The sequence below is a fragment of the Rhagoletis pomonella genome, unplaced genomic scaffold (assembly GCF_013731165.1).
Source record: "Rhagoletis pomonella isolate Grant_MI unplaced genomic scaffold, Rhpom_1.0 Rhpom_scaffold_00009, whole genome shotgun sequence".
Taxonomy (NCBI): Eukaryota; Metazoa; Arthropoda; class Insecta; order Diptera; family Tephritidae; genus Rhagoletis; species Rhagoletis pomonella.
Window position 1 is genome coordinate 28,314,276 of NW_023458563.1, and position 25,179 is coordinate 28,339,454.

At 36.4% G+C, this 25,179-nt stretch overlaps 1 protein-coding gene across 10 annotated transcripts in view; it reads right to left on the reverse strand.

Annotated features, from left to right (window-relative positions):
- LOC118745690 (transcriptional activator cubitus interruptus) overlaps positions 1–6,339 on the reverse strand; it is a 214,784-nt gene extending 208,445 nt beyond the window's left edge. Inside the window, exons 1-2 of one of the 10 annotated variants that reach the window (XM_036479283.1) lie at positions 6,104–6,339; positions 4,990–5,186 (exon numbers count right to left, since the gene is read on the reverse strand). In XM_036479283.1, the coding sequence (XP_036335176.1) occupies positions 4,990–5,027 (38 nt within the window). In that variant the 5' untranslated portion in view covers positions 5,028–5,186; positions 6,104–6,339. Of the gene's footprint in view, positions 1–4,989 lie in introns of all 10 variants that reach the window. The other 9 variants (XM_036479281.1, XM_036479280.1, XM_036479279.1 and 6 more) reach the window with 9 other exon arrangements.
- Between the last annotated feature and the right edge of the window lie 18,840 nt (positions 6,340–25,179).

Here is a 25,179-nt window from a genome sequence, read left to right on the forward strand (position 1 = left end):
GATGGTTCCTTAATATATTTTAACTACATTGCATTTGAGTATGGAGAGGCAACTATCTGGAAGTATTTTACATAAAAAATTTACTAAGTATTGCCCGGTTTGTAGTTGCAGTTAAAGAAAACACATGAAAAGGCACGATTTTTTTAAATTCGAAAAAATGTAAATATTTCAAAAACGGTGACACTTTTACCTGAAAATTTTTTGTTTATCAGGGAGCTCAACCTCCCCCCCCCACCTACCTTCCCCTAAAGTTTGGCACGTTATTTCTGGGACACTCTGTATAAAAGATAACTGTCGAACATTTGGAAAAAACGTGAAACACCTTCAACCAAAAAACTTTTTAGAAATCAACGGGATTTTTTACCAGTTTGAAACTCGCCCTTCGTTATACTAGAATGAATGGGCTACAAAACTGCATACCAAATTTTTTCTAAAGGTTGCACAATTTTTATAATTTTTGTACAAAGTTTGAAATGTAAATGTATATTATATTTACAGTAAAACCAGCTAGACTTTTATATAAAAAGAAATCTTTAAATAAACAAAAGACAAATAGCCAAAACTGGTGAAATTATTGCACTCCTATTATTTTGTGGACAACTGTCCGTAAGCACTGAATTTGTTTAAAACAATTAAAATATAGGCATATTTGGTGGAATTGATCACATGGAAAAAAAATTTAGACCCCCCTCCCGAAAAAAATTTCTGTGTTCTATTCGTAGAAAGTGTGTTCAAAAACTCAAATTAATAATAGCAATTTGCGCCACGCTTTTATAATTATAGCTTTCATAAATATGAAAGGTATTACAACTTTGGTCCGATGCTTGTAAGTACCAGAAGAAAAAGAGATACACCCATGAAAATTTACATATATCAGAATGATCAGAACGTCGAGCTGAGAAGATTTATACATGCCTATCTGTCTGTCTTTTTGAACGCAGTCTAGTTTAGTAGTATTGAGACCTCTGACTGCAATTTCGTAAGCGGGTGCCTCTTTATAACTTACTAGCCAATGCCCGCTTGCTTCGCGGCGCCTAATAAGAAAAAACGGTCTGTAAAGAAAAAAAAATGTAAACGACTAAAGAGCACAATCCTCCTCATACATATGCCAAAAATAGTAACGCTTTGATTCAATATGGAATACGAATTCCTTTCGATGTCATGAGCTTTGCCGATGGTCTTATTTCCACCTGTGAAATCTCTGCCAAGCGTGCACAGTCTTCTTTTATCTTGAAACCACAACATTGGTCCGATGCGTAAGACAATAAAAGTCCTTATTAGGGATAAAACGATACCATGGAAGTATCGATACCTGTACTTGAAAGTAGCATCGAAAGAAATTATCGATATTTGTACCTACATATATAAGAATTGCTTGTATAAAAAAGGCTATGGGCCGTTTTCACCATCTCTGGTGAACACTATCCTCCAGTTAAACATCATTATCGATGTTGTCGACTCAATGTTATATGCATGGAGTCAGTAACGTCGGTAACGATGTTTAACTGAGGATTAGTGTTAACCAGAGATGGTGAAAACGGCCCTATCGCATTTATTTGAATCTTTGTCAAAATAGCTTATTGGATATTTGGTTTTAGACGAATGATACTTAATCTTTTTAAGAAAAACTTTAAGTTTTAAAACATGTTTTATAGGAAGTTATAGTGTAGCGTAGATATTCATATCACCAGCTAAGAGTGAAAAGTTGCTTAGTCCATTTGTAGAGAATTTATAGGGGGAAAAAACATTTCAAAACATTTCCTTCAAGAATTTTGCAGAAGATTCCGTTGCAATTAAAAGATTTCGAATTTCTTGCCTGCTTATCGATTTTTCTTTGCCTCTTTTGAACTTAGTAAATTTGCCTTTAATTGAATATAAACGGGAAGAAAGCGCTTACTTTACTATTACTCGAGGATTGTCAAAATTGGCAAAACCCAAGCTAAAAGTATTTTCTAGAGATTCGAATTAAAAAGTTTTCAGTTAAGGTGAACCCTTGCAGATTTCTTTAAATTTTTGTAAAAAGTTTGATCCGAAATCTGAGATCAACCACATTTTTTCTAAATCTACCACATTTTTTTCCCATAATCTACCACACAGAATTTTTTATTAAGTCCAATCACTGCTGTTGGATCGACGCGAGCTAAATGACATACAATTGCTTTCTCTCAAAATAGCTTTTCACCAAGAATGGTGAATGAGAGACCTTTTTTCAAAGACAGTTTTACTAGAATAACAAAAGTCTCTCGAACTATCTTGACATTTGTCTTTTATTTGTCTTGCGAAAGACTTTTTACTAACTTAGCCAGAATTGCACTGTTAGTATAAGCTTTGTTGAAGTAAAATTGTTTATGTGTATAAAGTTAGCGAAACAATATGAAGAAAGTTGTGGAACAAATGTTGTTAACGAAGCGATTTTCTGCCGAAATCTGCAAAAAAATCTGAGTTTTACTAACTTCAGTCCTGCAATTGCCACGCCCATTTTTAGGGGTTTGTCGCATTACAGAAAATTCTTGCCGCACAAATATTATACCTGGATAGGTATTCTACCGGAATCTGTAATAAAATTAAAATTCTTGCAAAAACCAGATGTTTATCACCTTGCTAAATATATCTAATCATAAGTTTTCCAAAACAAATTACAAAAAATTGTTGACTCTCACAATAAAAAGAATCTCGTAAAAAAAAATTATTTTAAAAATAGTTCTTCAAAAACGCCCAGTTTTTTGAAACATGTTTTTATAGAGAATTAAACAAGGAATGCGATGGTATAATTCTAAATCCCTAACTTGCTGGGCTATGAAAATCAACTTCAAAAAATTCAATGGTTAATAGCTAAGTTAGATTTGGGACAATCTTGGCCACCTTATATATAAGAATGTTCTTTAGCTTTAAAATGACGTTAAGATGAAGTCTCTACGATGCGCAGAACCCGGGATATAACCATTTGAAGTAGTATATGATTAGTCAGAATCACGAAAAAATGCAAACTTTGACAGATCATATCCCCGAAGAAAAAAAGGAAAAAACTTCCTCGAACACGTGTTAGCTTATTTCATGTATAGAACCAATAAAAAAATTTGAAGCCAATCGAAAGTGTGACACCAAATTTAGTGTGGGATATGAAAAATAAAGTCTCAGATTTAAGGTGTATTTCTAACATTGTTTTCAGAGACACTTTGTAAGGTTTCAGTTAAAATTACACATCTGTAATTACTGCAATAAAACAAAGGCCTGAAGCAAATATCTGAGTTAATTTATTTCCATTTTATTCTTATTATATATTTTAGTCTTATTATATATTTAAATAGGTTTATTTTGTCAATTGCAACTCTAAAAGCACGACAAACAATTGTTTTGTTAATGTGAATTGCACTAAGCATCATGCCATCAGTTGTTTTTCTTACTGGCAAATAGTTACTAGTAAAAATTTATCCAGTAAAAATCCAGTAAAACTTGCAAGTTCTGCTGTCATTTCTGCTCTCTCAATTTCCCTTCTTTTGCTAGTTTCTTGCAAGTTTTTGCGTACGAAAACGCCATCCAGTAAAATTATTACTCGATTTGACTGGCTGGTTGAGCTCTAAATAAATATTTGAAGGCTAAAATTGTTCAAATACGTGATTTATTTTTTATTATACTTGTTTCTGGGATACTATTGATTGAAATAAATGCAAAAAGAATGCTTTAGCATGACGATCTTCCATTATAGTCCAGCGCAGAGCGTCAATGTTTTCAGGTGTACAAAACGACGGCCTCTGTGGTGTAGTGGTTAGCAGTTTACGCTACCATTCCGCAATGTCTGGGGTCGAGCCCAGTTTCGACCAACATAAAAAACTTTTCAAGAAAAATATTTTCTTTCTAATAGCGTTGGCCCCTCGGCAGGCAATAGCAAACCTCCGATTGTACTGTATACAGCCATGAAAAACAGTATATTGTGTAAGCGCCAATCTATTATTATTATTATAAACCAATGCTGGACGACCTGATCAATTTTCATAGTCGAGCGTAGTACAATGACACTTTAATTCCTTATGTATACCAATTATGAACATTTATGGTATGTTATTACCAAAAGTTGAAATAAGGTCACCGAAGCACTGTTATTTTGTTAAACCTCGTCGAAGGTTGTAAACAATAAACCAACGAAAATATTACAACTTTATGCGTACGTTAATGCCACAAATAAGGTCAGTTCGACTTAAATTACATTCGTGTTGTGAATTCTGTATACTTGTTTAGTGACCCTAGTATCAAAAGCAAAACATTTAAACGTGATTTCGAATTAGCGTATGTACTTTTTTCTTTCATATTCAAACGATGTATTTTTTTCAGAATATACGACACACAGCTAGTTAACCCATATGACGTTAAAACACCAAACTCTTGTCAAACATTTTTGGAAGTGCCTTCGACAGAAAACAGGATTTTTGCCTATGTATACAAACATATGTAAGGACTTTTTTCGTTTTTCCTAAAAACAAAGCTCAATTGTTGAAATAAATACATACATATTATAACTCCACAATAATACTAACAAATTTGTTTAGAATGAGCCTGCCTAAAACTATGAAATACTTCTAATTACTGTATTTATAGAATTTATAATTAGTCTGTTCGATAACCTGATAATTATTACAAACGCCAAAACGCGAAGAGCGTTCGCGTACGCAAAAATTTGCAGGCAGGAGAAATTGAGGGAGCAAAGTAACAGTTTATTTAAGGGGACGAATTAAATATTATTATGCCACAAATATAATAATAAAGGGATTTACTACTGCGGCACCACCCGGCTTGAACAACGAGTCCAGAAAACAGTATCATTGCGGGCGCTTAACGCAGCCAGAGAAATGTCAGCTAATCTGCTGAAGATTACATACATACATATATTCAGTCACCCGAGATATTTATGTACAATAGTGTTTTTGTACACACGTGGCGCGGTTTTTATGTTTATTTAATTTTGCAACAAAAAATGTGCCTTTAGTGACTTACGCCAATGGAAAGTATGTTGGTAATGTGTAGGCATCCATTCCTTTTTGCTGTAATCATGTGAGTGATGATCTGCCGGACTTTTACTTTTTACACAGATGAAGGCAATGCTCCCGTCTGGTTTTTTCCTTTTTTGTTTTATTGAAAGCTTAATGGGTTAATTTTAAAGTATGCGTTGATAAAGCTGAAGACGTCATTGCCTTTTGTACGTATGCATGGGGATGTACGTGTGAATGTGCGTCGGAAGTTTTATACATACTATTGACAACTACAGGTCTATTCTGCACTAGTAACACAAATTTTGTAACCAAGAATTAAAGTTTAGGTAAATTTTTAAACCCTTTTCGTTTTCTGCTCACTCTTGTAGCCGGTGAATTTTGTTACCATCTTATAAGGTGGTAACAAAAACATAGAATTGCGGTTACAAGTGCTATACATTTTTGGTAATGAAATTTTCGGGTTACAAAATCATCGGTAACGTGCAGAATAGACCTACTAAGCGCCGATAGTGTGCCTCAAAGGTTTTGGCATTTTTGCAGCATTTCGCGCGCTTTTCACGACACTTTATTTTATTTATTTATTTCCATTATTTATTTTAACAGACCACAGAATTTGTTTAAAATTTGTCACAATTTTCTTTTTTGTTTGCTATGTTTTCACATTCCTTAGGAACCCTGCAACTGTTTTCTTCAATATATTATTTTTCAAACATTTCGTATTCACTTGCATTATTTTTATGCACTGTGCGCTAATTGGTTGATGCCGAAAATAGAGTTGTTATCAGGATAGTGTGGCGGGGGATAGGTGCTTTGCCGTCGGCTGATTACGCCATTTGGCGTTGTAGTTGCGACTGGGATTTATTTTGATAGATACGTCCCATTTGCATGCCAATGGAGCTCACATTCGCATTCTTTGCACAATTAAACTTAGGGCATATATTTGCTGAAGTGCACTTATGGTTACGTTTATTGATTTTTTAGGTTAGGTGTGTGATTTGTTTCTTTTGTGGTTTTTTGTGTATAAGCACCACTAACTAAAATAAAATGTTTTATTAAAAAAAACTATTTCCAATTTAATTAAAACACAAAAAACCTATGGCCATGTAATTTGTTTGTACGTGCGTGTGTGTGTGCGTTTGTGACAAGGTGGACAAATTAAGCGCGTGCGTGCACCTTATTCTTATGTTATAGCCGTACTGAATATCAGGAAGTCGAGCATGGATGCAAGCGCAAACAACTTGTGTCTGCAATGTTTGCTTACTGTAGCTAGAGCAGAGACGATTTCAAGCATGGACACACGTATGAAAGTACGACGGCGGCGGTAGCAGCAACAAAACAAGACACAACATAAAAACAACAACACCACCAACAACAACATTAGCGACAAAGCCAACGTAAATGTAATGAAAGACAAATACAACAACGTCGAAAACTAACAAAGAGTAAAGGCATGACTAGCAGATACAAAGATAGACGGACATTGAACAACGGACGGACAAACTGGCATACAGACAGATAGTCAGCCAACAAGCCATTCAGACATTGGTGCTGCTGCCCTCCTGATCGTATGCTGCGTCGTGAAAATCAGGCTGGCTGGCTGGCTGACTCGCTGGCTGCTAAGTGCCGGAATTGAGCACAAACGATCATTTGTATGTTCTACGTTCGGTACGTTACTAAAGGAGCCAGAATCTATGTAGCAGAAAAACACACCTACACACCAAGGCAACAACACAGCCACGCTATTACACAGGCATCCCTTTAGGAAATGCGGGCATTCCGCCATGCATGACGAAAGCATTACGCAGAATGAAAGAAACATTCCTCTTATTAGACAAGCGGTCGATGCTTTAGTGGTTAGAAGAGCGCTCTACCGTTCCGGAGGGCCTGGGATCGACTCAGCTTCCGACTAACATAAAAAAGCAAATACATAAAATTTTTTTGTTTTTGTTTTTAATAGCAGTCGCCCCTCGGCAGGCAATGGAAAACCTCCGAGTGTATGTTTACCATGAAAAACAGCTTCTAATAAAAATACAATCGCCGTTCGGAGGTCATTCTCTTTGTGTGACAACATCGACGCACACGCCACAAATCGGACGAGAAACTCGGCCAAACACTTAACACATTGTGCGAGTGCCAATCTATTATATTATTATTATTTCTTTTTGACACGTGATGCCATTGCCCTGCAAAAATCGCGACTACTCCATGCATGCGTGTAAAGAGTACTCCCTAAGGACCAAAGAGTACTCCAAAATTAACCACAATTCATATAAAAAATATGGTCCAATTAACATTGCGATGTCCTAGGGCAGGACCATATACTCCATCCCTGCATTACATCAGAGTAGCACAAAACTACTCCAACATATTAACAATGGGCATTGTTGTTATATTTTTTCGTTTGTACACGCTTTTGTTCTTCACTTCTCAAATGCTTTTTCGAAATTAATAAAAACCAAGACAAAAATTAAAAATTACATGTTGGCTCTGACGGTATTCGAACCCGAACATGCTGGGAGCTAAGAACTAACAGCGAGCATCTCTACACGTTCAGCTACAGCCAGACATGCAAATGTGCTTTCAAATGCTCAACTTCAATCACGTTTCGTTAAAACACGAGCAGTGATCGGATAACAAACAATAAGCTGGCGCAGAGACACGAGTTGGTCCGCTACAGCATGACAGAGGAACACTTTTGTAAGTACTCCAATTTACCACAAATAGAGTACATGGTCCAACGATTTTTGCAGGGTGGGAGGAAATATTCCCCCTCGCTGATTCAGAAAGTCTAGGGAAACATTCCACAAAGCTACGCATAAAATAAATACCGAAATCCTTCCACAAAGCTTCATTTGAATTTGGAAACATTTCAGATAACTTATTTTGGACTCTGTACGGAATTTCCACGAGAAACGATAAGAAATGCTTCCATTTTTTTCCAATAGAAAGCCTTACTCACGACTTCTGTTAAAAGCGAGAAGGAAACGGTATGTTTTAAAACTTCGGAGTTACCGTGAAAAATAATAAGGAATGTTTCCATTTTACTTCCAAGTGAAGCATTTTTCATTTTCCAGTAGGGATACTTGCACTTACATATACTGACACAAACGTACACAAATGAAGACTCGGTGAGTTCCTTGAAAGTACACCGGCGCAGATCGTTTACAGAGTCTTAGCTGAGAGGCGATGAATGGCTTACAAATAAACAAAAAGCGTACAAAAACTCTCTTTTCTCTACAACAGCGAACTCTTCAAGCTGAGCTGAATGCTCTTTTTCTTTATTAATAAATATGGCCTGCTGGCGATAACATTGTTTTATGTCTTCTTTTATGTATGCCCTTAGCACATTAGCGTCGTATTGGAGATGCGAATGAGTTGTATGCTCATGGCTGCGTGCGTGCATGCATGTGTATGATAAGTTTAAATACATATGTATGTACGTACAATCATGCACAGTTATGTATATATGTAGTTACACATCCATATGTGCGAACAGAAAGCATTTACATGAGGGTATGCTCGTTCACATATGCATACACATATATGTATGTATATGCAGTTTCGTTCAAAATTATAGGAGTGATCTGAAAAAAAATTAAGTTTTATTACTTAGCAATAACTTGATTTTGAGATTACGATATTCAATGACGAGTGAGTTAGGCAATCCGAACTGTATTGGAGCACATGTGACTTAGAGCATAATTTCAATCAAAAAATTTTATACTTCGAACCAAAAACATTATTTGAAAGCTTTTAAAAACTGAACACCTATTTAAAAACTGGACCAAAAGTTTTGGTCATTTATAAAATTGAAATATGTATACATTCAGGTTTTTCGTCACTTTAAAACCGGACATGATGTGCAAGAATCTTTGTTTATTAAAAACTGGACCTAATAAGAACCTAGTCATAATTTCTTGTGTCTAAAATGATTCGATTTCAAAAAGCTAGATACAAAATTTAATTTCAGTAATGGTCATAACTTGTTCTTATTAAAAATCTGTACATAAATCTTTAGCTGTTTAAAAACTGGACATAATAATATTTTCTTCTTCTTTTTCTTATTTGGCGCTGTAAACGGCTAAGCGATTTTGGCCGAGTTCAACAAAGCACGCCAGTCATTTATTTTCTGCGCCAATTGACGCCAATTGGAAATGCCAAGTGAAGCCAAGTCCTTCTCCACCTGGTCTTTTCATCTCAGTGGGGGCCTCCCTCTTGCTCTGCTTCCACCAGCAGATTCAGAGTTGAATACTTTCAGAGCTGGAGCCGCTGTATTTTAATTAATAATTCAATATTTTAGTCATTTAAAAACAGTATACGAATTTTTGATAATTCAATAACTGGGCATACATACATTTCTGAACATTCGAAGCAAGGAAATAATTTGTTAATAATAATAAATTGGGCATACATTTTTTTACAAACTGGACATTAGATAAGGTGATCCAAGAAAATTAAAACCGAACAAATCTTTACAGAGCAAGAACATTTTTATGCTATTATTTATTTTTACATAAGACCGCGTTCATGTTAATAGGGGTACTCACTATTGGTAGCATTTTAGGTGTAAAATTGCTGATGTAAAAATAGTTTGCTATCCAACAACAAAACATGTCCGTTAACGCAAAAGATAAAGTCAAATATCATTTCTCGCAGTCCTTTAGCTTATCGTTAATCTCAAAGTTATCTTTTTTCAATAAAATTTTAATTGTTTTCTTGATAATTGCACTGGCCTATAGTCAAAAGATGTAAAGAACAGCATTAATATTTCCGGCGTGAATTTAGGTCGCAGGTTCAAAATACTCTAATCTTTTTTTTAATATTAGGTATAGTTTGCGAATTTTTGCAAATTTAGGAACAATTTCGGTAGCTCTAATAGAAAATCCATTATTTTCCATCAGCGTTGAAAAATTTTGTTTATAAAAATGAGTATGGAAAAACTGAACAGGCACAACTTCTAGAAATACTAATTAGTTTACTTATGATTATGCATATAATACAAAAGTTGCAAATATAGGAAGTTGACAGATATTTTTGTAAAATTTTGTTTATTATTAAATAGTTTTTTTTATAATCTGATAGCTTTTCTTCATATTATTGTCATAAATCAGTAATAGTAAGTCTCGCCTTCAATTTGGTAATTATTATGTACCGATCGAGTAACATTTACCAAAGTTATATCGAAAAACTTAAGTGGATCTCCAGATTTTCTAAAAAAATGTCCCTTAAATTGTATAAATAACTTTTAAATGAAAGAACCGGATTCCAGAAAAGTATTTCAAGAAGTGACTTTTTTCGTTCAAGCTGAATGCAAAGCAATATCGTCCAATTGGATAGTCCTCCAAAGGATTTCCCAGGATATGTTAAAGACTATTGCACATAATAGAATTTACTAAAATATTTATGTATGTCTAAACACTTATTGCACGTCCCCTACTTTCATATAACGGCAAATTTAGAAACCGCGAAAAATGTGCTTCTTCGGTGACTAATGAAATGAAATGGTGCGGAACAATTTTCAAGACTGCATAAATGGACTTAAAATGGGGATTTCTCACCCTAATTCCTAATCTTTGACAATATATGTTTTACTGCATTCACCACGATCTTGAAAACTGAACAATTATATAAACATCCGAAAACACTAAAACGTTTGAAATAAATTTCGTCTCACTTTTTTTATTTTTCACTTGGTTGCTGAGGTAATGGAAAATTTGAAATTCATAAGGGAAAATTATAGTTTTTGTAAGTTTCATCTTAATATCTTAAACTCTTGTAGACTTATTGAAAATGATAAATGAACGTAGGATACTAAATTTAATAGCCCATAATTTGATATATCACCCTGTCACAATTAACGCATTCCATAGATATTACAAGCCAAAGTTTCATTTTCAAAATGCATACATTTTGATTCAATTTCACGGGCTAAAGATAAGTTTTAAATTAATATTTCGTGGCCAATAGCAATTGGCTTAGACCTAAGACATCATAATATTACTATTACAATACGGTCAATTGCCTTTTATTTTTCCCCATACAAAAACGACCCAGCCTAATGTACTGAACAAGAATTAAATACAAGATTGCGATAAAACAAATAAATATAAATGTAAATAAATATAAGCAAAATAGATGTTTCCCCTTCTGACAAGCCTTTCTTGCAAGAACTACATTTTGAGTGGAAAGAATATTAATCGTCATATGTAAGGATGCTGAGTACAAGCGCTAGAATAAAACTAACATGCTTATTATTCGATGCCATGCACTTTTAAGTGTTTGAGTAAGTTTGTCGTATTGTTGCAGTGCCTGATCAATTTGGAGCACCGGGTGCGTGGTGCCAATTGGGTATTGATTTTTTTTTTTCAAAACATTGCCAAACTTTGGAGGTAGTTATTAAAATATACACTTAATTTTGATCCGATACATGGTCTAAATTATTCTAAAATAAAGATGTGAGTGTTTATACCTCCTACACATACAAATATATGTGGCGGCATTTGTACTATCGCAAACTTTGTGGCAACAATTCGACTTTCGCTACTAAATGCAACCCTGTGCTAATTTTCCAGTTGCAAAATAAAAATCAGTCTGGCATCACTCAAATTGTTCATCTATCTTTTTTCTGGATGCCACCGGATTTGGACGTGATTGCCTTAATGCCAACGCGAAGTATTAACTCGTAATTATCTTATAAATAACTAAACCGTCTTTTAATAAATAAAGCCTTTTAAATATTATTCGTCTGTTTGGTGTACTAAACGAGTTCGCTGTGAGGTAAAGTCACCACAAAACCTCCAAATCTACTATTATCGACTTCGGCATTAGAAATAGCAAAAATACATATAAACTAACAAAGGTAACAACCACTGATAATATTGGGTTATCGAGGTAAAGTACTGATATTTTTACTGGAGTATTTCGTTAAGAGCATCGATGATAAAAATACTCAGAAGGAACAAAAATTATCGATAGTATCGTACTTGTAAGTAGTAACGTCCTATCCCTAAGGCTAGGTGGATCACGGTAACGAAAGAAGAATGAAATGCGCTTTAATTTTTAAATTGATATTCTCCGACTACCGCTTCTTGCAAACCCTCATCCATTTTCAGTTTACAAAAGGACAGTCCGTTTAGCTGTCTGTTCGTAATGGGTTGAAGGCAATGGCGTAGCCAGGGGGCGGATTTGGGGGGATAGATCCCTCCCCTTCGTCAGTGAAATGAAACTTTTTATTTTTGACTTAATAACACAATACTATTTTACCCTTCCGATATATAATTTTTTTATTTCAGACTGATGACAAATTATCTTTTAATGAATATATAAAATTATCGGTTGGTGGATTATGTATTTGAATATTTGCGAAATACACTAGGCCATTTTGCTTAGTTCTCCACAGTATTGGGAAATAATCTATAATCTATACAAAAACTGTACTTTTCGACATACATAGATTCGCTTCAAGACCAATGATTTGATGGTATTCACGGGAAAGTTTATGTAGGTACATTTACATATTTTACTCTTCTAACATAAATGTCAAGGCAGATATTTTAAGATACACTTCTTAACAAATAAATTTTTTTAAGTTATTATGAATGGAAAAAAGAGACATGTTCTTTGAATTCAGTACTAAAACTTGACATTTCAAGTGCTTATCAAAACTTTATACATGTTAACTAGATTCGCCATTTATCTTAAAATCATATAATTTTAATTATTTGTTTATAAAAATGCAGTTTACACTTTAACAAAACCCGTATAAATCCAAAGTTTAATCTTTGCGCAACATTAAAAAATCAACAAACTTTCGTCAAGCTTTTTAATTAGATTTCCTAGAAATACATATTTTGAGTATGCAGTTTTGTAGCCCGATCAATTCAAATAAAGCGCGAGTTTAAAATACATAGCTGCGACTTAACGTTGATTTTTAATATTTTTTTTTTTTTATGAAGGCGTTGCTCATTTTCTTCATTAAAAAAAAAGTCGAACATACTTAGATAATATGGAAGAAAATTACCGACATCGTCAAAACTATGCCCTACGTCTTCTGTAAATCACAGCTACTTTAAATTTGCACTTTATTAGACTAAAATTTAATGAGCTAAGAAACTGCAAACTACTAAGAGATACAATTGAAATAGAAAGTTCGAAATTTTTATGAAGGTTTGTCGATTTTTTTTTAATGTTGTTCAAAGATTAAACTTATTTTCATTTAGTGTTTGTTAAGGAGTAAACCATGATACAAAAAAGAAGGTAGTTTCATTACTACTATTTTTTTGATTATAAAGCAGATTTTTGACATTTTTCCAAATGTAAACATTAAGCATAGCTTTGCCACATTGAAATTTTTTGATAAGGGAGATTTACTTTTAAATATTTGGGAGTAAAATTTACATACAAACAATAGTAAGATGATGTGTTCATAATCAAATTTGAACGCTTTTCTCAAGCGTTTAGAAGATCCTTTTTTTTGTTAAATAGTCCGAAGAAGATGCCTTGTTAGATATCTCGTCATTAAAGCATAGTCCGAAACCAGGATTCGGAGAAGGGTGAATGGTCTCATTGCCTTCACAATGAAGGAGTCACGATTCAGAATTCTCCGGAAGTGAAGTATCTATAAGTAACTCTGGATACAAAACTATCGTGGAAATCTAACGAGGAACACAAAACCTCTAAAGAATGGGCAGCCTTTTGACAATGTAAAGTGGTCTTTGGTAAAACGTGGCGTGTGTGACCATAGGGAATCCTCTGGATTTATACCACTATGATCAGACCCATAATTAACTTTGCGTCAGTGGTATGGTGGAGCAGATTTTCAATTAAGAGCGTGGGAAGCCTGCTTGCAAAACTTCAAAGAACTACTGCCGTGTGCGGTACGAAAGATTTCTCTACAACACGAGGCGTTGCTCTTGATGCACTGCTGCAGTTACCGTCACTTTGTGTCTTCATACGTGGGGAAGCCTTAAAGAACACCTGCAGACTAAAAAGAAACGGATGCTGGTATAACACTGAGTGGGGCCAGGCGGAAATTGCTAGCGGCTGAGATCTGAGCACTTGTGTCTTTTCAATGCCACAGGATAGTATGCCACTTTTACCTTTGTTGAAGAGACTCTATAATGTTGAGTTCGCTGAAGCCGAATGCTGGTTTAATACCAGCACTGAGCCCGGACTCACACATAATCGAATATTCACTTATGGCTCCAAAACTTTTGGTATAGAAAATAAATATATCTCTTGCTTCATATTGGTCAAAAAAGGTATTTCTGTTGCCGATTTGGATAGTGTCAACTTTAAACTTGGCGTTTCTTCTAGTTTTTACAATACGCTCTTAGATGCAAATTTGTGGCCATTAGGTATAAATGTTCGGCCCTTTCGTTTTTTCCAGAAAGAGTGGCATGTACAGTAAAAGTTTCTTAAATACTATGAGATTTAGTTCTAAAGAAAGTAAAAATTCGTTGAGTATTTATTACCAAAACATCTCGGGAATGCGTACAAAAACCAAAGATGTATTCCTAAACACTTCTCGCTGTGAATATGATGTTTTTGTTATTGCTGAAACGTGGTTAAATAATAACTTTTCGGATGAGGAATTCTTAGATCCCAATCTTTTCCTTATATATCGAAAAGATAGAGATTCAACTAAAACAAATTGCTTAAGAGGTGCAGGGGTTTTAATCGCAGTTAATCGTAACTTTCGCTCACCAATTGTTCCCCTTGAAAATAATGACTCTATTCTTGATCAGTATGTATCTATGGAAACCTTGGTAATTTATTTGTTTGTGTTTCTTATGTCCCACCAGCTAGCTCGGAGTCTTTATACGCTGCCCATGTAAGTAGCATTTTACACCTATATGAAAATAATGTGAACTGTCACTTTTGTATATTAGGTGACTTTAATCTTAATAAAATTAAATGGTCAAATTTTCAAAATAATGGCATTCTAACCCCAACAAATATCAATAGTGGCCACGAAATTAACTTTATAGACAGTCTTCTTAGCATTTGTTGATGAGAATTTAATCTTCCAATTGGATGAATGTACCTTTCCTATCTGCAAGTCTGATATGCATCATGTCCCATTGTCCCTTACCCTAGAGTTTATTAGCTGTTAGGGTGTTTTTATTAATCGTTGGAAAATTGCCTCGATCTCCCCAATCTTTAAATCCGGTAACAAAAATGATGTTGCAAACTACAGACCTATATCTAAACTTTCGACTTGCTCGAAACTTTTTGAGAAAGTGGTCAAAGAAAAACTATTCTTTGCCGTCAAAGGTTCCATTAATCTGTGCCAGCATGGTTTTGTGAGCGGTCGCTCGACTGCCACAAACCTAGTCAGTTTTTCTAATTTTTGCTGGTTCGTCCGAAGCTTGAATACGCCTCTTTAATCTGGAGTCCAATTTACTCAACTCATTCTTCTAGACTAGAAAGAGTGCAACGCAGCTTTATTCGCTTCGCTCTTGAACCACTCCATTTGAGTGACCCCCTACCATCTTATACGGCCCGCTGTACGCTTATAAATCTGAAATCACTTGAGTCTAGGCGATCTATTCAATCTCTGCTTTTCATATACGATGTTATTAATGGCTTAGTAGACTGTCCAGAGCTTCTTCAGCAATTAAATTTCAATGTTCCATATAGAAATTTACGCACTCATTACCCGTTTAATATTAAAGTTAATAAAGCTAATTATTACAATTATGACCCCATTTCCAGAGCTCTCATTGAACTTAATCGAATTTCCAAGAGCCTTGATCTGGACTTCGCCTTCTCGAGATCTCGTTTTGGTTCATTACTAGAATCAATGCAAGATTTGTAAATCATAGACTTAATAAATGAAATGAAATGAAATGAAAACTGACTCTGGGTCAGGATCTGAGGAGTTATCGGAGTTAATCTGGATAAGATTAACTTTTCTCTTGGCAAGTATGCTTCGGTCTTCCATCCAGGCTGAGGTATTTTCATCCCTCAAGGATATGGACTACGTGGTGGAAAATAGGTGGAGCGGCAGGAGTTTACGTGACGGCCAAGCTGCACTTAACGCACTACTTTCTTCCAGACTTTGAGTGCCATTTCAATCGGGAGTACCTCCTATCGTCCATAACTATATTATTTATCATATCATGAATTTAAATTTTCGTTATTGCACATATCGAAGACAAATTTCCTTTTAATTTTGTAAATATTTTTTTTACAATAAATAAATGATTATTGAGGACTAGGTATGGCAGCACGAAATGTCACAATCTGCTTAATAGTCAGGTAGTTAATATGGCGCCCGAAAAGTAACAATGAAACTGCCTTCTTTTTTGTATCATGGAATAAACTATATTTTTTTAAACAAATAATTCATATTAAAATATAATAAAATAAATAGTCAAATCTAGTCAAAATGTGAGTGTCGTAAAGTCATGATATTTAAGAACATCTCTTTCTTAATTAACGATGACACTGTTTCTATATGAAGCTGATTTTGACATTTTGTTTTAATAAAATTTATTATCGAAAATATTCTTTCAAAACTTGCCTAGGTATGTGATATAATGGTTCGTTCAAAACCTTTTTTCAAAACTTATAAAGGCAAAAACGAGAAGGCGAAGACAAAAAGAGAATAAAAAAAAATAACCCGCAGTGAATTTTCAGATTTTTAAAACGGTATAGTAATTTAATTTTTTAAATTTAAATAAAGCATAAGGACCCCATGGAATAAACGAGTAGATAAAAATATATAACGGTAAAACTGGCACATACATAAATATATGAAAGAATGCGCTCAGGCGACGCCTCTAGCCATTGTTTGTCACAGATTTAAGTTATCAATGGAACTTTTTTTTTTCATCCCACCCCAAAGCCAAATCCTGGCTACGCCATTGGTTGAAGGTTGTGGTTCTCTGAATGTACTACATCTTTTGGAGGTGCCACGCCCCTGGTAAACACTCGCTCTATTTCAGTTTACTACAAACGCCAAGCCCTCTTGTATAAACTCATTTGTATACATTTACCATAGATCTTCTCACCAAATTTCAAAGTCATATGAGTTAGGTGTCCGAAGATATACCAAATGTAAAATTTAACGGCTATGGAATGTGTAGGGCCCCCTAGTACAAACTAATTTATATTTATGTTACATATTTATTCTGACCATTTAATTCAGCGTTCTTTTCATTCAAATAATTTTGTTCAGTGTTAAATTCGGTTTTTGTCACTATGTCTTCTTTCCTTTCTTTCATTGATTTGTTGCTTCCTTCTTCTCTTTTATCTGCAATATGCTCCTTATTTCTGCGATAAACTGCTCTCTCTTCATCTTGATGTATGTACGACCTCGGTTGATCTGACTTTTCTAAAATTGTACCTGGAAACGAAACAGAAGTTGGCGTTTTTTTTTAAATGTTCACCTTTATGGACAGGCCTTACATTTTTTCCACTTTTATTGTATATTCTGGCGGTTTTAACATTTTGTCTTTTAATTTGATTTTTATACTATGTCTCCATTGTGAGATTTAATGAAGATTTAGCCCTCTGGCGAGATTTAACGTTAAATATTTTGAGATTTGCCATATAAAATTAAATCTCAAAAGGCAGTAGATTTAAGTTAAATCTTCCTTAAATCTTCAATAATATTGATCACTAAATACACTTTGTTGGGTGTGGCAACCACAAATTCTAATGCCATAAGTCAAATGACGTTTGTATTTTCAATATACAGTTGCGGACATTGAAATCTAGCCAATTAAAAGAAACATGCATTTTCTTGTTTTTTATATTTTGGTTAGTTTTAAAGGAAAATGATTAATATTTACATAACTTTGGTTGTAGTAATTTAAGGAGATATTATTTTAAGGACTAAAAAATTCAGAAAATATGTTTTATGATAATATCATGCAGAGTCTTCTTCGCTTTCTAAAAATCGTTTACGCGCTGCGACATGAAATTTATTAAATTCGGCAATGGTTCTGCTTTGATAACACTGCCCCAAGCAACCTCTAGAACTCAAGTCGACACATGCATATTTGCTAGCAGGGTCTTCATGATATGCCAAAGGCCTGCGATTGGATTTTCGGTATTCTCTTATGAAAAAGACGAATTATTTCCCCAACAGCTCTTTACAAATTTTTCTTTGCGCAAATGATATTCTTTATTGTCAATGTTATTGTGGCTTATTAATATTTTATTTTTAATATTTTTATTGAGCTTTGTACCACGATTGTTTATTAGGAAAAATTGAAAAAGCAACAAAGTCTAAGCGGTAGAAGTTATAGCAGCTATTTCGGAGATCACCACATCTCCTCATCAGACTTCTTTTTTCCAGACTTCAGCAGGGATCGAAACTGCGTAATCGATGTTCAAAGTCAGAAGCGTTAACCACTGACCTATGTACATCCCGTAAACTCTTGTTGCTCCCTGCTGAAGTCTGAAAAAAAAGAAGTCTGATGAGGAGATGTGGTGATCTCCGAAATAGCTGCTATAACTTCTACCGCTTAGACTTTGTTGCTTTTTTAATTTTTCCTAATAAACAATCGTGGTACAAAGCTCAATAAAATATTAAAGATATTCTTTATTGTTTTGATAATTTTTCTTAAATTCGAGAAAATGATTCCGAATATTGTACCATTTGTTACATTTTCCAAACTATATATTATACGTATTTACCAAGAATAATAATAAAGAATTCACATAATGGAACTCCGCTGCTGGTACCTTCCTTTTATCTCTCAGTATTTCAGTGTCCGCAACTGTATTCATGAAATCAGACATAAGAAAACGTCAAATATTTAAAAATGTGAACGTCAAACATATCTCGTTGTAGCAATGGAGACGGTTGTGATTTGGCAACTGGATTTATTAAATCTTGATAGGTAAATCTCACAATGGAGACATAGTATTATACAATTTATTATTGATAACTTTAGGTTCAAAATTTTTCGACACAGCTGGCAATTTGGTTCGCAGTTTTCGAGACATCAACAATTCAGATGGACTGGGCATTTCATTTTTGGGAGTTGCCCTATACAACAACAGTGCTGTGTATGGATCGGAGTTCGTCTCTTGGCACTTAAGTAGCATTTTATTTATAGTCTGAATTGACCTTTCAGCGAGGCCATTTGACCTTGGAAGATATGGGCTGGATTGGAATCAGTATTCTATTATTTTTTTACTAATTTTTCGTCAATAATTGACAGATCATCTTTGACTGAAAAATACGGCATTACATCGTGTTCAATTTCCTTCTTATTTTCTGGCCATCCGTTTTTTATGTATTTAAAATTTTTTTGAAAAGCGTCGTCGTCCCGAACCGATTTTTTGATATCACTTAAAATTGCTTTTGGTAGGGAAACCTGTGACACAAGAGAATTACAATGCAAATTAAACTCATTATCAAAACCTGTTATAGCATATTCTTTCAATGCCGATCTTGAGAATGTATCTGCGATAAATAAAAATTTTCCCGGCTTAAAAACCACTGTCAAATTGTAGCACTGTAATCGCAACGTGAACCTTTGCAAGCGGGCAGGTATTTTATGCAAAGGTTTGTTAAAACGTGGAATTAAGGGCTTATGATCTGTTTCAACTATAATGCTTCTTCCATATACGTATTGCTGAAAATGGGTGCAGCCGAACAAAAGAATATGCTATAACAAATTTCTTAAGTTTTTGTTTTTAGATGACAAATCTACTATATATTTGTGGAAGTATGTACATTAGACTGCATCACCAAAAAAAGTTGCAGTTTTTCCGCCGGGATTGCAAAATTTATTATATTTTAAGAAGTCCACCAAAAGATTTCGGAAAAATATTAAGATTTTAGTGAGCTGGACCGATTTGAAAACACCTCCAAAAATGGAGTTTTTTATGAATAAAAATGGTTTCTTAAAGAACTTTTTGAAAAAAGTCCCTCAGATGACAAAACAGATTAAGCTTAAAAAATCTGCATAAAAATATTTAAAAATCTTTTCAACGGAATCGTAAGAACGAGATTTTTGATGCTGTTTTTTTACCTTTTTCAAAGATTGATTTACGAAAACCTTGAATAACTGGGCCAAAACTATTCTGATTTAGACTTAAGGGATCTCAGTGGAAAGGTATTTTCACACTGTTTTTATTTCTGTCCAAAAAAGGTCATTCATATCCCAATTTTTTATTTTTTCAAATAATATCAACACATCTTAATTCAACATTGAATAACGTTCGTTCATCCTACCTTTCTCTGTCATCCTTTGAATGAGTTTATTAGCAAAGAAATAAAGACGATGAGAAAAAACCTTTCCAATGACACCTCTTAAGTCTAAATCGGAAGAGTTTAGGGCTGTGTTATTAAAGTTTTTCTTATACCAATCTTTGAAAAAAGTTAAAAAACAGCATCAAAAATGTCATTATTACGATTCCGTAAAATTTTTTTTTTAATTTTTTTTAAATATTTTTATGCAATTTTTTTAACCTAAAACCATTTTGACATTTGAGGGCATTTTTTCAAAAAAAAATTTTAAGGAACTATTTTTATTCATATAAAATTCCATTTTTAGAGGTATTTTCAAATCGGTCCTGCTCACTTAAATTTTTCCGAAATATTTTCGTGGACGTCTTAAAATATAAAAAATTTTATAATTCCAATGGAAAAATAGCACCGATTTTTTTTTGTATGTGGAGTGATGCAGTCTAATGTACATATGTATGTATGTATGTATGTGCCACGTTGCAGCCTAAACGGACGAACAGAATGGAACAAAATTTTGACAGAGTATTTCCATGACTCCTGGGCCTATAATAGGGTGAAAAAATTGGGATCCTACAAGGGGGCGTGGCACCTCCCATAGGCGTGAAATTTTTAATCAGCCATAACTTCGGAACCATAAGTCACATGACCTTGAAATTTGGTGTACAGACATATAAATGGTAGGTGCTTATAGGAGGGTATATATAAAGGAGTTTGTAAAGGGGGGCGTGGCACATCCCATAGGAGCGGAATTTGCTATCAGCTATATCTTCGGAACCTTAAGTCACACGAACTTGAAATTTGGTATGTAGACATATCAATGGCAGCTGCTTATAGGAAGGTATATATAAAGGAGTTTGTAAAAGGGGGCGTGGCACATCCCATAGGAGCGGAATTTGTTATCAGCTATATCTTCGGAACCATAAGTCCCACGAACTTGAAATTTGATATGCAGACATATCAATGCTAGGCTCTTATAGTAGGGTACATATAAACGAGTTTGTAAAAGGTGGCGTGGCACATCCCATAGGCGTGGAATATTTTATCAGCTATTACTTCGGAACCATAAGTCACACGAACTTGAAATTTGTGCAGACATTTTAATGTTAGGTGCTTATAGGAAGGAATATATAAACGAGTTTGTAAAAGGGGGCGTGACACATCTCATAGGCGTTGAATTTTTTATCAACAATAACTTCGGAACCATAAGTCCCAAGAACTTGAAATTTGGTATGCAGGCATGTCTATGGTAGGCGCTTATAGTATGGCATATATAAACGAGTTTGTAAAAGGAGGCGTGGCACATCCCATAGGCGTGGAATTTTTCATCAGCTATAACTTCGGAACCATATGTTCCAAGAACTTGAAATTTGGTATGCAGGCATGTCTATGGTAGGCGCTTATAGTATGGCATATATAAATGAGTTTGTAAAAGGGGGCGTGGTACATCCCATAGGCGTTGAATTTTTTATCAGCTATAACTTCGGGGGTGCAATGGGGTATAGTCGTTGCGCTGGGTATGCAGTTACAGTTGCATGGCTATACTCAATCCCGACTCTCGTTCGCGCACTCTGGGCAACGTGAGAAACCCATGTGCGAGATGCGGTAACCAATCCGAGTGGAGCCTTGGGTCACGGCAGAAAGAGAGGGAGCTTCGGTGGGGCCACTCCGACTTATTCGGTTTAAGGGCTCACTGAAGTCTGCAGCGTGTGTTCACCAGTAGGTTCGGCTGTAAGCGGTTGTCTGCTTGGAGCAAGCGGCTCGACATATAAACGTGTATTTGGTTGCGAAACCACCCCCGTCCCAGCAATGGGTTGTGCGCTGGGCTTGGGACCCGCCACGTAAAAACCACTTCCAGTGAAGAAGCAAGGCAAAGCCTCGGATGAGACCCCCCCTTATGATGACGACCACGGCAAACGTTTAAAGGACTACGATTTGAGGGCATGCACCTGGAATGTCCGGACCCTGAATGGGGAAGGTGCCTCTACCCGGCTGGTTGATGTCCTCGTAAGGACAAAAGCTGACATCACCGCCATCCAAGAAATGCGTTGGACGGGGCAAGGCAAGTGATGTTTGGGGCCTTGCGACGTCTACTACAGTTGCCACGTAAAGGAGCGCAAATTCGGTGTTGGATTTGTGGTGGGAGAGAAACTCCGTCACCGAGTACTGTCGTTCACCCGGTGGACGAGCGTCTAGCCACAATCCGCATCAAAGCGAGATTCTCCAACATCTCGCTCATCTGCGCCCATGCCCCGACGGAAGAGAAGGATGAGGCATCCAAGGATCTCTTCTATGAGCGCTTGGAGCGCACATACGAGCGCTGCCCCCGTCATGATATCAAAATCGTGCTTGGCGACTTCAATGCCAGGGTGGGCAAGGAAGGGATCTTTGGAACCACCGTCGGAAAATTCAGCCTCCACGACGAAACGTCCGACAACTGATTGAGCCCGTAACATGGTAGTATGCAGTACTAGGTTCAAGCATAAAAAGATCCATCAAGCTGCGTGGCTGTCTCCGGATCGAAAAACGAGAGACCAAATCGATCATGTTGTGATAGACGGAAGGCACGCTTCCAGTGTTTTAAACGTACGCACACTCCGAGGCCCAAACATCGGCTCGGACCACTATCTTGTTGCAGCCAAGATACGCACCCGCCTCTGTGCAGCAAAAAATGTGCGCCCAAATTTGCAAGGAAAGCTTAACGTCGAAAAGCTGCAATCACAACAGACAGCCAGCGCTTTCGCTACTCGACTCTCACACCTGCTCTCAGAGATCACTCTTCAACAAACCGACATATGCGAGCAGTGGAACCACATTTTCCACTCATTAGAGAGTTAGGCGACTTACGGAAGGTTTCAAGACCGGGGCGTACTTCTGTAAGAACAATAATGGCGTCCTAGTAACTGATGTCCAGAGCGTACATAAATTATGGAGGGAACACTTTTCCGCCCTACTAAATGGTAGCAGCACGGAAAGTTGTGGAGAAGAAGAACCCGAGCCCGCAGTCGATGATGACGGAGTCGACGTTCCACTGCCTGAGTATGACGAGGTACGTATAGCAATAACGCGGCTGAAAATCAACAAAGCCGCTGGAGCTGACAGCCTGTCAGCTGAGCTATTCAAATACGGTGGCCAGGAGTTGATAAGGTGTATGCACCAACTCTTATGCAGAATATGGTCAGATGAACGCATGCCCGACGACTGGAATTTAAGTATGCTCTGCCCAATCCACAAAAAAGGCGACCCCGCCATCCGCGCCAACTACCGCGGGATCAGCCTTCTAAGCATAGGTTACAAGGTCTTATCGAGCGTATTGTGTGAAAGACTGAAGCCCACCGTCAATGAACTGATTGGGTCTTATCAGTGTGGCTTTAGACCTGGAAAATCCACCGTAGACCAGGCATTCACAATACGCCAAATCTGGGAAAAGACCCGCCAGAAAAGGATCGACACTCACCACCTATTTGTTGACTTTAAAGCCGCTTTTGACAGCACTAAAAGGAGTTGCCTATACGCCGGTATGTCTGAATTTGGCATCCCCTCAAAACTCATACGGCTGTGTAAAATGACGTTGAGCAATACCACCAGCTCCGTCAGAATTGGGAAAGACCTCTCCGAGCCGTTCGTCTCACAAAACGGGGTTTCAGACAGGGCGACTCACTTTCATGTGACTTCTTTCATCTGATATTGGAGAAGATAATAAGATCTGCATAACTGAACCGCTCAGGAACAATTTACTACAAGAGCGTGCAATTGCTGGCTTATGCCGATGACATCGACATCATCGGAAACAAAAACCGCGAAGTCTGTTCTGCCTTTTCCAAGTTGGATAGGGAAGCAAAGCGAATGGGTCTGGTGGTAAACGAGGACAAGACGAAGTATCTCCTGTCATCAAACAAACAGTCAGCACATTCGCGCCTTGGCACCCACGTCACTGTTGACAGTTACAATTACGAGAAAGTAGAGAATTTCGTTTACTTGGGAACCAGCATTAACACCGATAATAATGTCAGCATTGAAATCCAACGCAGAATCACTCTTGCCAACAAGTGCTACTTTGGACTGAGTAGGCAATTCAGGACTAAAGTCCTCTCTCGACGTACGAAAACCACGCTCTATAAGTCACTCATCATGCCCGTGCTGGTATATGGCGCCGAAGCATGGACAATGACAACATCCGATGAGGCGGCTCTTGGACTGTTTGAGAGAAAGATTTTCCGGAAAATGTACGGGCCTTTACGGGTTGGCGACGGCGAGTACCGCAGACGATAGAACGATGAGCTGTATGAGCTTTACAACGAAATGGATATAGTGCAGCGAATTATAATACAGCGGCTCCGCTGGCTCGGTCATGTCGTTTGAATGGACACCGACGCTCCAGCTCTGAAAGTATTCAACTCGGAACCCGCTGGTGGTAGCAGAGGAAGAGGGAGGCCCCCACTGCGATGGCAAGATCAGGTGGAGAAGGACTTGGCTTCACTTGGCGTTTCCAATTAGCGTCAGTTAGTACAGAGGAGAAACGACTGGCGTGCTTTGCTGAACTCGGCCAAAATCGCTTAGGCGGTTACAGCGCCAAAAAAAAGAAGAAGAAGATAACTTCGGAACCATATGGCTTATCCCATATTCGTTGAAAGGTTTATCAGCTATAACTTCGGAACCATATGTCGCATCAACTTTAAATTTTGTATGCAGTTATATACATGTTTGGTAGGTGTTTATAATAAGGTCTATATAAATAAGTTTGTAAAAGGGGGCATAGGCATGGATTTTTTTATCATCTATAACTTCGGAACCATAAGTCCCTCGAACTTGAAATTTAATATGCAGACATATCAATGGTAGGTACTTATGGGAGGGTATATATAAACGAGTTTGTAAAAGGGGGCGGGGCACATCCCATAGGCGTGGAATTTTTTATCAGGTAATAACCTCGGAACCATAAGTCGCACGAACTTGAAATTTGGTATGCAGGTGTAGCTTTGG